Here is a 15,434-nt window from a genome sequence, read left to right on the forward strand (position 1 = left end):
ACCTCATAAGCAATGAATGAATAAAAAACAGTTGATATAAAAGATAGTAAATGTAATAATAATAAGTTCTTTAGATGCTTGGTTCACTGCCCTGCTACGCCCCGAAATAAATATTTTTGGAATGAACATTTTGGAAATATTAAATGGAGATTGATTTGGACTTATAATAATAAATACTGTATTAATAATAAAGTTTTTGAAATATACTTTAAAATTATACATAACATTTACCCAACAAATGAGTTACTAAAACTAAACGATATAAAAATGACCTTTCTGAATCCTTTTTGTAAAAAGGATACTGAAACTGTCTTACATCTTTTCTTTGAATGCTTGTATGTGAAGTTTTTTTGGATTGATGTGGAATATTTATTTAATATGTTGAGTGGAATTAAAATTTGCATAGAGAAAAGGGATGTTTTTTTTATTATGACAAAAAAGAGATAGATAAAAGTCACAGTTTTGTGTTAAATCTTATTACTTGGTAAGTTTTACATACATAAATGTAAAACATAAAACCTCTGGCACGGTTTTCTAATTAATGTTGTTCATATTTTTCTATTTTTCCTTAACATGTTAATGTTCCTCGTTGTATTCTTTTGATGTATGGCATAATAATAATAATTATAATAATAAAAACACATTTTCACTCTTTTGGACATGTTGTGTCAAAAAATCATTCCAAACAACAGCTGGTCTTAAGTACTTCCTCATCACGTGGTCCTTGACCTCCTGCCTTGGCATATTTCTTGCTATATGGAACAAAATTAGGGTAATAAATTGTCAATTATGTGTGGAAAGTAGGCTACCATATACACAATATGGAGATACGATGTATAAAATACCTGAAAATGTTTCAATTGTTATTAAGATAGTTAGATCCCTAAATGTAACATGCATTTATAAACAGCTCCAAAATTAATTTAGTCTACATTTCTTGACTGAAAAGTGTTGTTGTTGTTGTTGCATGTTTTAATAAAATATGTTATCCTCGACCACTTTATTTGGTCTTAAGTGTACAATTTTTCTAAATTAATATGTATACGTACAAGATGTATGGTTGGTTAGATAAGACAATATTTGGCTAAGATACAACTATTTGAAAATCTGGAATCTGGGGGTGCAAAAAAAAAAAATCTAAATATTGAGAAAATTGCCTTTAAAGTTCTTCACATTCTTAACAATGCATATTACTTATCAAAAATTAAGTTTTTATATATTTACGGTACTAAATACATTCATGGAACATGATCTTTAGTTAATATCCTAATGATTTTTGGCATAAAAGAAAAATCTATAATTTTGACCAATACAACGTATTTTTGGCTATTGCTACAAATAAACCCCAGCGACTTGAGCGTGATTTTATGCTCCAGGGTCACATATAATCTGCATTAACATTCATAAAACAAGTTTTTTTTTAAATACTTAATCATTCTTCATCTGTAATTCAGTCTGATCTGATCCATTGTTCAGACTGGCTTAATGAAAGATTCAACTCACATTAGCTGCAGCTAACATTAAAAAACTGAAAGTGTTGTGACATACAGCCAAGTATGTCGACCCATACTCAGAATTCATGGTCTGTATTTAACCCATTCAGAGTGCACGCACGCACGCACGGCACACACGCACGGCACACACACACACACACACACACACACACACACGCACGCACGCACACACACACACACACACACACACACACACCGTGAACAGCCAGGTTCAGTAAGGGGCACCTCAGTCGTGGTATTGAGAGTGGAGAGAGCACTGTGCATTCACTCCCACACCAACAATTCACACCAGCCTGAGACTCAAACTTGCAACCATATAAAACAGAATCTCTAACCATTAGGCCACGACTTCTCTGTATAATTATTGGTGCCTCAGTCAGGTTATAAATTAAAAAACTGAGGCATATGGATAAAATACACTGTAAAAGTGGTGCTAAAAAGCACAAAAAATGGCCCATTGGCTCATAATCATTGGGCAACCACTTTAGCACCTATCTTTAAAAGGTGTTTTTAATCACTTTCATGCTTCTCTGAGGTCAAAAAGTCTTGTGAGGGGGCCCTGGAATATTTCCTTATAGGGGGCCATGGAGTAAAATGATTGAGAACCACATTATTTTCAGGAATTCGCTGTATTTGAATGTTTGCTTTAGGATTGAAGGTCAAATTATATCAACAGAAACCAGTCTAAGATGGTTCTGGTTTCTAAGCCTTATCAGGCCGGTCTGTGTGATGGTTTGAGCTGACCAGCTATAGTTTTACTAGGCATGGAGACCAGCTTAAATCATCCCATGCCAGCAAACTAGCTCTCTGGAAGAAAATTAACTAGGGTTCTCAATAATGAGCTAATTATACTTTAAAGCAGGACCATTTTCAGCTAATTTCATTTTGACCGTCCACGGTGTAGAATTTCTGCCGACAAAGGCAATGAAGTGTTAATTTTCGCTTACAAGAAAAAAAATCCCTGGCCTTGATCAAATTAACGTTGACTGTGTGTTGTCCAGATGTGTTCCTTCAAGGAAAGCCAAGCTGGCGTGCCTGTAGAGTATCTCTTTCTTGACCATAATTCCCTGACGACATGCTCTGATAGAGGTGTCAGATTGTCTAATAGCAGGCTACTTTATTTCTTTTCCTTCTGAGAGCCTGAATCAATAGGAGTTGTTTTTCACAGCATAAGCAAAACAAATAAAAGTTAAAAGATATTGTATACTGTGTCACAGCAATTACACATAATATAGACTCAAATTGAGGTGCTAATTCATTTAAGGTCTAACCTTTGGTTATCTTCGGCTACTTGAGTGAAATGCACAAAGCCACAAACCTCCTGCTTTTAAAATATGTCTCTAAAAGCTGTCTGCAGTCCCATCAGCATGACATTTATACATCATCTCTTATCATATTTAGCATAGATAGAGTACCACTTATGATCTCTTCAGACAGGCTCTTCAGTCAAGATGATTTCTCTTAGCTGAAGAGAATATTTCTTAAGTATGCCAAGGCTTTGAAGCAACTTTATTTGAGTGTCTTATAATGGAAACAGATAATATTCAAATGGCTTTGAATTAACTGACATTCCAATCTTAAATAGTCAATGATCCATGTTAGCAGGATATTAATTAAAGTTAAAGGCTGATACAGAAATAATACATCTAATACCTTACAATATTGTCTTTGTTTGTTAATGCATTAGCTAACATGAGCAATATTTTCGCAGCATTTATTAATCTTTGACAATCTATTAAAATATGATTGCTTTTGGTTGGTAAATAAATATTGGATGGCCACTGTGGATGTATTGTACATTGTTCAACTATTGACATTAAATTGTGAAGTGTTAATAAATCATGCATTAATTATTATGCTTTTTTACATAGAAAATGGTTCAGATGATTATGTCTACCTGTAATGATAATTAAATTTATTTTTTATATTTGTTTCTGATAAAGGAATGAGCCCGTCCTCTGTAAGAAAACCCAAAGTCTTTGCTGCCACCTACTGGAATAAAATGTGGCTTTGATATCATCTCGGCACTTGTCCTTTCTTTCTTTCTTTCTTTCTTTCTTTCTTTCTTTCTTTCTTTCTTTCTTTCTTTCTTTCTTTCTTTCTTTCTTTCTTTCTTAAATGCAGAATGCCTTAGAATTACATGCAAAAATAATTTTTCAAATTAGGAACATAATGTTATAAATAAAATATTATATTAAATATTTGTAATTAATGAAAAAATTGAATGCTATCATATTTTGAATGACTTGAGATATTTTTCTTCTTTTACAAATGTATACTCTGAAAAGCTAACCATTGCTATAATTAATTTGTATTTGAATTATAGCATGTGGCATATGGCAAGTGAATTTCCTTGTGTGTATGTATATATATATATATATATATATATATATATATACATACAGGGGCGTTGCACAAGATCCCGGGCCCTATGCATAGGCAGTCCTGATGGGCCCCCAAATAAAATATAAAATATATTCCGGACTTTTCAAGGGCCCTCTCTTCCTTTGGGGCCCTGGTATTCAGTACTGGTTTTACCCCAAGTCCGTACCCTCATGTCATTTCACTTCTCATTTTTCTTTCATAAACAGGATTTCTCAGGACAAGTCAGAGAACACAAGATATCTCACACTTCTCAGTGTAAGATACAGAAATGATGAGGATACAGTAAACAGCTTGTACTTCTAAATTTGTCTAGTTTTATTTTGTTGATAACATGCTCACAAACCTTGAGATCACAGGCATGCCACAAACAGGTGATAATCTGTTCATCTTAATCATAATCAGTTTTCACAGTCTTCTCAGTAAAGCAGCTTTAAGAAGCAAACAACTCAATACAATGGAGCTACTGTGAATCTGATGTGAGATCATTTGGCTCTGTCTTTGAATTTTTCCTTGTGCCTTAAGTAGCACGGTAGTTATAGACAAAGCTCTTTTAACTTGTTTTGTCTTGATATGTGCTTTCATCGCACACTTTTAAAGGAGTGGAACACTCTCACTCTGTTAAGTATTTATATTGAGACCTATACCTTTAGGTTGCTATCCCTTTTATCAAGTACAGATTATAAAACAAGGTTAAAGTCTTATAGGTTAAGACTTGGTTTCTTTAAACAACACTTTGACCATAAATCTTTCTTTGGACCTCGGTCTAACACTCTCAAAATGCAAGATGTTGTCACTTTGAATAGTTATCTAGACATGAAAAACAACAGACAGTTAACCATGTACCATGTGGTATAAAGATTTACCAAGAGATTGCTGATATTACAGTGACTCTATAACTGAACTTTCTGCAGCCGTTTCTCTATATACTTGCCTCAATACCAGTTATTAAGTGCATAAAAGGGTCTATTCTGCAGATTTTTTAGACTGATAAATACACTGTCACTGAAAAACAGCAATAAAATCAACAAAAGAAGTGCTTTTCAGTAGAATCAATGCAATTGCAATGCCCAAAAATATGGTATGTTTTGTTAGAATACTCTAAAAAGCACTGGGTTAAAAATAACCCAATTTGGGTTATTTTCAATCCAAGGCCAGGGTAAATATTGGACAGAACACATTTTGGGTTAATTTTACCCAGCAAACTGAGTTGATTTATTTTTACTATAGGCCTAATACAAGCTTATGTTTTTACTTCATACATGAATTAATGATTACAGATTAACTTAAATTCTCTAAACTCTTTCTAAATTCTCAATTAACCCCTGGTTTGCATGATAACTTCCTTTATTTTCCTTTTATTTATTTCATTTACAGTATTGTTTATATAGTTTTTAATACGTAGGCCATGCATATATTTAAACTGGCTTAACAAACATTAGAAGTCTCTTGTTATTCTTTTTCCATAGTAACAGCGCTGGTCCTTGTGCCCAAGCTGGAATCGTGTTTGGTGGGGAACTGCTACCTTCAGACCGCCGCCCTGCGTTTCACTCATAGCCGAAATATGCTGTGACTGCCTGCATAACCTGCCCATAAACAAACAGTAAACAGCTCTGAGGACATATTTTAACATCCAAAGTATTTATATTCTGTATCTTTATGAATAAAATCATTTATTTTATGCATGGCATCAGGCCTTTCCATCACACGAAAACACAGATGCAACACTGGTTTAACTCTTAGGTTATTCACTCCGCTCCCCTTGCTCTACATTGAACTGAACGATGTGCAGCACAGTAACGATTTTATCTAAAATAAAATATACACAAACCTGTATTTTTCTGAAAAGAAAAATGCATCAATTCGATGACACTTACAACTGCTCTCTTCAGAAGAGGATGAAAAAACCCTGCGATAAATAACTCAACTGCTGGGTTAAGTCTTGACCCAAGGGCCGGGTGACACAAAAACTACCCAAACACTTAACCCCCCCAACCCACACACACACAAAAAAGATCCAAAAGCTCAATCCATGCATTTGGGTTGAAAAAATAACCCAGGCAGGACCATGCCCCATCATAGAATTATCTGTGTTTTCAGTCATTTATAAACTTTTCCCCTAGCATTCCAATGAGGACCCCTGGTCCCTGCTTTTTTTTTTTTATATATGTGGAGGAGGAGTTTTCCAAGGAGAGAAAAATAACTTTGTACTCCCCCTAGTACACTGTGAAGAGGGGCGCAGTTGTGGAGTTTGAGCTTTGGGTTAGCTGACTCGTCATGGCTGCGGCTGTCAGGGCAGGTCGCGCGCACAGGGGCTTTATTTCAGTGACACGACGCGGCAGGCACAGCACCACTGCCCTCAAACCTCAATATGATGCGATCGTTATTGGTGCAGGTAGGCTACAGCCATTCATTCACGGCCTAAAGACACACAACAAAAATATAACATGGAACGAAATTGAGTGCCTAAATAGGGCTTTTCTTCGACTATGTAAATAATTATTATTTTACGTGACCTCTTCAGTGTGTGTTTAAATTTTATTTTTAATGACCATTTATCAGTGTCGTACAGATATGAATTATTATTCAGAGACCTTTAAAAGCAGCGCGCAGACAACGTGGTCACATGGCACCTGTTGTTTTTCTCAACGCTGGCCAGGAAGAACCAGTCACGAAAAAGAAGTTTACAAATTAATTAAGGCTATTCCCAGTGGCATAATAATCTTAACCAAAATCTCAGATTTAATAATAATTCAAACGTAAAAATATCACAAAAGTTTTGTAAATGGTCTCTCCTTTTTTGACAAACGTTTTAATAACTCCTTTAATGTCGCACCCTCCATGTAAATCCAAATGGCTTAAACCTCATTATCTAGGCATAGCATTTTGGACATTACCATACAAATATGATATTTCTAATAAAGTAAAATTAACACTTTACAAAATTATTCACAGGTATAAATGCAGTTTTAGCAGATAAATTACCTTTTGTAACATATCAATTAAATATATTTAAAATGTATTTTTCGATTGCCCCTTTTCTCTGTAATTTTTCTGAGATAAGGGATGAACTCTCGGTTTACTCTGATACTGAAGCCTGATTTGTTCATGTTCGTGTACCTGCACTTCAGCTGGTACTGGGGTTAACCTGGCAAAATTCTAGGTGCCGACATCTACTGGCTAAATATTTTTTTTTAGTCTTGTCAGTTTAAATAATAAAGTGATTTAAGCCATTAAAGCACAATACAGCGCTAAAGAGATCTAAATTTAGTACTCAAGCACTAGGATGGATAATTTCTATCCACACACATGAAGCATGCATAGAATGCAAGTAACGAGTTCTATTTCATGTCTGCTTGAGCAAATACACACAAAATTATGTCAGAATAGCTGTTGGTACCGTCTTAAGAAAACGTAAACAGTTAAGAAATTATTGGACGTATATCAATATGCATTTTTTATGGTAATAATGTTAATCAAACAACAAAAGTTAAAAGTCAAGGGCGGGTCCACTTTGAACAGAGCTTCCATTGCCCACAAGGCAGGGGAACGGAGAGTTTTCTTTGAGGGAAGTCCGGCCTCTGCGAGACCCTCTCTTCGTTCTCTCTCAAGACAGCTACTGAGGCTCAGGATCCAGCATCACATGTTGGCCGGGTCCTTGGCGGTTGGGAAATGAGCACTGGTTCGCTGCCTGAAAGTGCTGTGCAAGCCCAGGATCATATCTTGGAGGAGTCTGGGTCATTGAGGGCACGGCTTTAGCAGGCTGTTGAGTAGATGGAGCCTTCTGGTGTCTTGAAGCAGCCACTGAACTGGAACACTTTGGCAGGAAGTACTTAGCCTGAAACACCTGTGGGGGGGGGGGGGGGTGTAGCAGCAGAAGACGAGGAATCAACACGGTTATATGCCTAGTAGTCTCCAAGCGATACACAATAGTTTTAAATTATTATGATATTATGTATACAAATGTCCCAGTGAGATAAAAAATGTCCATGAACCTTCCATGCTTTTCCTGCAGGAGTAAAAGTTATACTGTAAAAACATGCAGAGTGTTTTATTTGTGTCCTTTTTATTATATGTAAAAATGTAGTTGCACACTCCTGCATACTTTGAACAACAGTCATACTTTGCTTTGTAACCTTCATGTTTCATGAGAAAATGCTACACTGATCAGCTATTATTCAACATCTATAAATGATTGTAGAATTTAGACTCCTTCGAACAAACCTAAAATCCTTTTCTTTATTTGCAGGTCACAATGGCCTTATTGCTGTAAGTACACACCAAATGTGTTCTCATGTGTTTGACCAGTTGCACAACAGTTTCATCTCTAAAAACCACCTGTTGTGATTTGCCCAGTCAGCATATCTGCAGAAGGGAGGCCTGAAAACAGCAGTCCTGGAACGCAGGCATGTGCTCGGAGGAGCAGCTGTATCTGAAGAGATTATTCCAGGTGCAAGTTCAAGTTTATCACCAGACCATGCTTCCCTAAATCCCCTACAGATTGGCCAAAGATCAGTTTCTCAAAGCACTCTTTTATCATCAATAATTTGAATTTCAGAATAGATATAGTACGTAGTCTAAGCATTTTAAGTCTAGATTGCTGGTTGACCCTGACGATGTATAAAAATTCAGCTGTGAATCAATGTAGTTTGCCTGTTGATTTCAGGGTTCCATTTTTCCAGGGCCTCCTATCTGCTCAGTTTACTGCGCCCACACATCTACCAGGACCTGGAGCTCAAGGTGTTCTCATTGATGTTACATGCCAGATTCTCTCTTTGTTAAGAAACATAGTCATTAAATTGTACTATCTTTTTTATTATCTGCAAGTACAATTTTTTAAATACACTTTTAAGCTTTGAAGGACACTTCATTTTCAGAAGGAGAAGAAACAGGCTAAAATGACAGCAGTTCTCCACAGTGTGTCTTTCTGTGCAGAAACACGGCCTGAAGGTGTACATGAGGGACCCCTATTCATTTACCCCCATGTTGGAGGATGGTGTAAGAGGGCGGCCACCGCGGTCTTTAACGCTTGGAGCTGACTTGACAAAGACTCAGCAAGAGATTGGCAAATTCTCAGAGAAAGATGCCAAGGTTCAGTATCACTGACTAGAGGAATTAGATTTTTGCAAGAGCACTTTCATAAACTTGCATGTGACACTAGAAATAAAAATACTGTGAAAACTGCCTACACACCCTTCTACCTCAGATAATGAACTAAATATACATAATTTATATGCTTTTTTTCTCTGTCCTATCACTAAAGGTCTATCCTGATTTTTTATCTTATTTGGAAAGACTTGCCTGTGCCATCCACCCTCTTTTAGACGCTCCACCCGTTGACATACCAAGACTGACTCAGGGCTCTTTGAGAAAGAAAATAAGTGCCCTAGGGAGCTTGAAACCTTTGGTGAAGTCTGGTAATGATACTTCATGGTTATATAACACATAATAAACCAGATTTTCCTTGGTTGTTCTGCTGCTGCTTACATAAGACAGAGAGTCTTATTAGAATAGGACTTCTACAACTGATACATTAAAGACAATCCACGTGCTTCTATGTTTAAAGGGTTGAAGTTGGGAAAGAACATACCCGATTTCTATGAACTTGTTACAGCTCCAGTTATGAAGGTGGGTTATGCCTCCTGCCCTTGACAGAAAAGAAATACATGTAATTTTTGAATATATTTGACCGAAAAAGTACCAGACCCCCTGAAGGTCAAATTTTACAGCAAAGAAGCCAAACAAGAAGTAAAACTAAAAGTGGCCTGAGGGTCTCTATGAAATTTTGGGACTCCGCCCCCTAGGGGTCAGGCATTGTAAATTATTTGCAATGTAAATTTGCTCAGTTTCCAGATAATGCAATCAGTTATTTTGTCCTCTGATTATTGGATTGTGTTCAGGTTAAAACACATCTGCCACTGCAAGCTTGGCAACTTTATTGTTGCTTGCACCTACACTGAAAGTAAAAAGTGTAGAATAATTTAGATTTTTTCAAATGTTTTTGAAAAAAGCGTCTTATGCTCACCAAGACTGAAATGGCTACTGAAAAGACAGCTTTGTCATCACAGGAATAAATTACATTTCATAATATATTACAATAGAAACAGTTATTCGGTTCAATTCACATTTATTTATCTAGCACTTTTCACAATGCCCTTTGTTGCAAACAAGTGCACAATATCACAATATTACTATTTCACTGTATTTTTGAGCAAATAAATGCAGTCTTTATAAGCATAAGAAATGCCTTTTAAAAATACACATCAAAATATGAATCAATCATTTTCTGCTTTTATGAGCATTGCTTAAGAAATTAATTATTTGTGAGTTTGAGAATGTGATTCATGTTATTAGAAGCCTTCTTGTTTATTTTTCTGTAGGTGCTCAATCGCTGGTTTGAATCGGAGCCGTTGAGAGCCACATTAGCCACCGACTCTGTGATTGGTGCAAACACAAGCCCAAATAATCCTGGAAGTGGGTGAGGATAGTTTGACTTTTATGTGATCGAACTAATTCAGAAAATCTTGTGCTTGGTGTTGTGGATACTGTATGATTCGTCCTGTAGATACGTCCTGCTGCACCATGTCATGGGTGAGCTGGAGAAAGAGAAAGGTGCCTGGGGTTACGTGGAGGGAGGAATGGGCGGAGTCTCTCAATCGATCGCCAGCTCCGCCCGCTCTCTCGGAGCAGATATTTTTACAAACAGGGTTAGTATTCAGGAAGAAGGTGTAACCTTTTCTCAAGCCATTGTTTCTGTGCTTGGCACATTCATTCAAAAGAACCGGTTGTCTCACTAATATTAATCTAGTGCTTTCCTGGGCGCCTGCAGGACGTTAAACAGGTCCTTATCGGTCAAGATGGTTCTGCCAAGGGTGTTGTGCTGACAGACGGAACCGAAGTCCATAGTAAAGCGGTTCTGTCCAACGCCACTCCCTACATCACCTTCAAACAGCTCACACCACAGGTACAGACCTGAAGTCCCAAGACCACGTCAGTTCAGCTCATTTTTAGATGTTTCGAAATGTTTCACAGTTCATGTCATCCTGTTCTGTTGTGCCTTGAGCTGGAGTCATTTTACCTGTATTTACTGAAGGAGTGACCCCATTCTTTGACTCTCAACACTGTCCACATGTGAATTAGTTCAGTTTAAAGTAGGATTATTTATCTATAAAAAAAAAAAAAAAAGAATTCTATTGAACCTGTTTTTATTAGTCCAAGGTGAAAACAAAATAATAATAATAATGTGGAAAAATGAACAACCATTTACTTAAATGTTAATGACAATTCTGAATAATTTATGTCTGTGGTTATCCCGGTAAAGGATGCCCTGCCAGAGGCATTCATCACGGCTGTAGATCAGATTGACTACACCTCTCCTGTTACCAAGATAAATGGTAAGATTACACAGAATTTAACGCTTCACTTCATCAAACTAAATGTGCATTTCAACAGTGTTGGCAAAGCAGCAAAAGAAGAGTGTTAATATTTAAGGCTTTGGTTCTGTGTAAGGAACTTTTAGTGTTGTCTTGACACTTAATAAGCAAGCAAGATAAGACCACAGATAATTCATTATGCTAATATGAGCATTAGAGTATTCCAGCTGGAATTCAGAGTCCAAACTTTATGATGACATCATCACTATCATTACATTTAAGTGGTGGAAAATGACATTCAGTACTTTAATGAATAATTCAGTAATTAAAATAATTATTTAATAATTAATAATTATTTAATAATTATTTAAATAATTGTAAATAATTGTAAATAATTATTAAAATAATTGTAAATAATTATTAAAATAATTTTAAATAATGAATTAAAAACAAAACAACTCGGAAATTATCTACGAATCAAAGTTTGAATGGGGCCTGTATTTTAAGCATTTTGGTGTAAATTAGTTGCTGCACTACAAAAAAATATTTTCTTCCTCAGTATTTTTGTCTTGTTTTTCAAATATCAAAACATTCCTGAATTAAGTTTCAATTACATAAGCAAATGTCATATCAAAATGTCAGATAACAAGTCTTTTGTTTTTTTCTTAAAATGATCAAAATTATAAATTTTTATACAGACTTTATACATATAAAAATGTCTGCCAATAGGATAATAAACTAATTTTCCAATTAAATACCAATTTTTACAAAATTGACAGATGTTTTTCTTGTTTTAAGCATGAAATCACTCATTCTTAATTATTCTTTTTATTGGAATAATATCACAAGTAATTTTGCTTTCTCCAGTAAATGTTTTTATTATTTAAGGATCTTTATAGATATTTGTACTGGAAACAAAGCAAAAGTACTGAGAAATAAAATAATTTCTTCGCAGTGTAAAAGATCTTTCTTCGCATTAAAAAAAAACATGTGGACATTTTGAACGTTCAGAGAACAATAAGAAATAACGTTTTCATAACTTAATGTTCTTAGAACATAAATTTGTTAGCTGGGGTGCTGCCTTGCAAGAAATGTAACTAATGGAGTTCAATTAGTCTTTTTCTTGTACATTTTTTGATTTTAATTATCAGTCTCTGTCCTTTGCAAATGAACAGTGGCTATAGACAAGCTGCCTAATTTCTTGGCTGCTCCGAATAGTGCGGATGGAAATCCGGGTCCACATCATCAGTGTTCAATCCACCTGAACTGTGAGAGTGTGGAGGTGCTGGAGGAGGCCTACAGGGAGGGCCAGCAGGGATACCCGTCCTCCAGGTGGGAAAAACCTGCTGTTGTGCTTATAATTGAACAAATAATAGTTGCACATTACACACACGAATGCATCAGGACATCTGAATTTGCAAGTCATGACCAGAGTTTCACAGAAAATACATCTGTTGTCCGTGGACAGGGTTTATGGTGATGGTTTTCCAGTGCACCAAACCACAGCGATTTACATGATATCCTGATTCATCTTCTGGTGGTTTTGTGTAGGCCTATGATAGAAATGACCATTCCCTCAGTGCTGGATCCGACTCTAGCGCCTCCCGGCTGTCATGTGGTGTCTCTCTTCATCCAGTTTACCCCATATTTGTTGGAGGGTCACCGCGATTGGACGGATGAGGACAGAGATCGATTTGCTGACACAGGTACCTAGTGTCCTATTTGCATTTTTTTGTGGTGTTTGTGTGCACGGGTATTATAAGCCTTGTGTTTGTAAAAGGTCTTGAAGGTCTTTCAAAGTGTAATCCAGACAGGTTTGATGAGTTCAGCATGTCATAGACAGTGACTTATATATTAGTTACTGTATATCAGTCAGTCTCACACACACACACACACACACACACACACACACACACACACACACACACACACACACACACACACACAAATATTATAACTATAATATATAACCATTTTTGAACGAAGTATCAAACAAAGGCTGCATTAATGACCAAAAAAACAGTAATATTGCAAAATAATATTACAGTAAAAAAAATAATTAATAATTTAAAATGCAATTTATTCCTTTGGCAAAGTTGATTTTTAAAAAAAAAAGATACTCCAGTCTTCAGTACCGCGCGGTCCTTCAGAAATAAATTCAACTTTCTGCTTAAACAAAAAACAAAAAAAAAGAGTCATGATTTCCACAGAAATATTAACCATCAAAAACTGTTTTCAAAATTTACACTTAAAATAAAATTATTAGTAAGGTACGAAATCAGCAAACTGCAATAATATTTCACAATATTACTGTTTTTTTATATAATAAATATAAAATATTATATTTGTAATTCAAGAAAGACTTTTCATGAGCTGTTTAAATACGCATGTTTATGCTAAGTGTATCCATTTCTTTATGACCCCCCAACATTAGATGAGCCAAACCCTTCCTCCCCCTTAAACCATCCAAATATTCACACTCTGATAGACAGGTCAGGCAGGCCATGAACTAGTCACTTTTGAACAGAGTGATACTGTCTGTGCTAGCGCAGTGATATCAGATGCCTCAAAGTAATAAGATCTTTGTTGTAATTGGTCCCATGTTTCTTGTTTCACAGTATTCGACTGGGTTGAGCATTACGCACCAGGATTTAAAAAGTCTATAGTTGGCAAAGACATCTTGACTCCTCCTGATCTCGAGAGGGTCTTTGGTCTCACTGGAGGGGTATGAATATTTAAATTTAATAAACATGAACCTGGACTTTTTGTACCTTCATAACCTTTTTTCAGAGGCATACAGAATCTAATAAATGATTTGGACCTTCATTCAGAAGTTAATTGTGGTATATTTGCACGTCGTATCATTCCAAACATTCATTACATGCATTTTTTATGCCACAGAATATATTTCATGGCTCAATGTCTTTGGATCAGCTTTACCTGGCGAGGCCTTTGCCCTCTGTCGCAGACTACTGCTCACCAGTCAAAGGACTGTACTTATGTAGCAGCGGCAGCCATCCAGGTCTGTGCCTGAATAAATAAAAGCTAAAACAGTACGTATTGGGTTTAGAAATGTCACCAGTGTGATCTCATGTTTCATAAATCCAGATCAGGTAAATGTTGAGCGTGAAGTGCATAACCTCCTCTGTGTTTTCCAGCATTTATGTGAGTTTGTCTCATTCAGGTGGAGGTGTTATGGGTGCAGCTGGCTGGAATTCAGCTCTCAAAGTTCTAGCAGATTTCAAGCAACTTTGATCTTGGCCTTCAGTGGGGAATTTAATTTTCCAAAGGGATATTTTAATGAAAAGAGAGATGAAGACAAATGATAAGTGTTGTTAACATTGTATGTGTTTTCTTCTATATTTTAAACACTCCCATAATCTGTTTCTATAATATGACATGTATTTTTTCAGTGAAATTTTGATAAATAAAAATTAATACATGTACTTGAGTCAGGGTAGCACTATATTTGGTTTTTGACAGGAATGAAAGTGAGTTGTGAGGGACTGCAGTACAGTGCGTTCAATGGATTCAGCTGTGATATATAACAACATTGCAATTGTTCAGCTGCTGAAACAAAACAAAAAAAATTAAAATAGACAAAAACGTTGTGACAATTTTGTGAGTTGTAATAATTACATGATCTAGGACCATAGTACAGTGTGTACCATTGTAAAGACTGTAAATCTATCCCTCACAGCCTCGTTGTGTGTTAAATTCAATATGGTGTCTAACCAGACTAAGGAATAGGCTACTTTTGCAGGTTATATAACTTGTGATGTACCGTGTGACTAAACCACACTAAATGTTCTCACAAAAAGCTGTGACATTGTTTTGAGAATAAAAAAAATAATAATTTGGTGCTATGAAAGTGGGCTGCTGTTTGAAGCTTTATAGCCGTTTTTTTTTAAAGCACGTTTTAGCATTTCTCTCGGGTGATGCTAATTCAGAACTGCGGAATTCACCTTTGATAAAAATATTACATAAAATAATATTAGAAGGATTTTTAATTTACATAAATTTCAGCACTCACACACACTCTAGAAAACAAAACAATTTAAGACTTTGTTCGTTATAGCACGCTAACCTATATAAAACTCCTACTATTTTGTAGTATATATATATATATATATATATATATATATATATATATATATATATATAT

General features: G+C 35.7%; 1 protein-coding gene across 2 annotated transcripts; it reads left to right on the forward strand.

Annotated features, from left to right (window-relative positions):
- The first annotated feature begins 6,126 nt into the window (after window positions 1-6,126).
- On the forward strand, window positions 6,127-15,140 carry LOC132110469 (pyridine nucleotide-disulfide oxidoreductase domain-containing protein 2-like). Of its 2 annotated transcripts, XM_059517098.1 has the most exons (16): window positions 6,127-6,291; window positions 8,146-8,165; window positions 8,253-8,346; window positions 8,563-8,636; window positions 8,832-8,987; window positions 9,160-9,313; window positions 9,463-9,524; window positions 10,277-10,374; window positions 10,462-10,603; window positions 10,726-10,860; window positions 11,218-11,290; window positions 12,445-12,601; window positions 12,821-12,975; window positions 13,888-13,994; window positions 14,171-14,291; window positions 14,454-15,140. In XM_059517098.1, the coding sequence occupies exons 1-16, from the start codon at window positions 6,174-6,176 to the stop codon at window positions 14,522-14,524; spliced, it is 1,737 nt and encodes a 578-aa protein (XP_059373081.1). In that variant the 5' UTR covers window positions 6,127-6,173; the 3' UTR covers window positions 14,525-15,140. The 2 variants fall into 2 exon arrangements, with proteins under 2 accessions (XP_059373081.1, XP_059373082.1); XM_059517099.1 differs by lacking the exons at window positions 6,127-6,291; window positions 8,146-8,165; window positions 8,253-8,346 and having other exon boundaries at window positions 8,598-8,636; window positions 8,789-8,987.
- The last annotated feature ends 294 nt before the right edge of the window (window positions 15,141-15,434 follow it).

The sequence above is a fragment of the Carassius carassius genome, chromosome 30, assembly GCF_963082965.1.
Source record: "Carassius carassius chromosome 30, fCarCar2.1, whole genome shotgun sequence".
Taxonomy (NCBI): domain Eukaryota; kingdom Metazoa; phylum Chordata; class Actinopteri; order Cypriniformes; family Cyprinidae; genus Carassius; species Carassius carassius.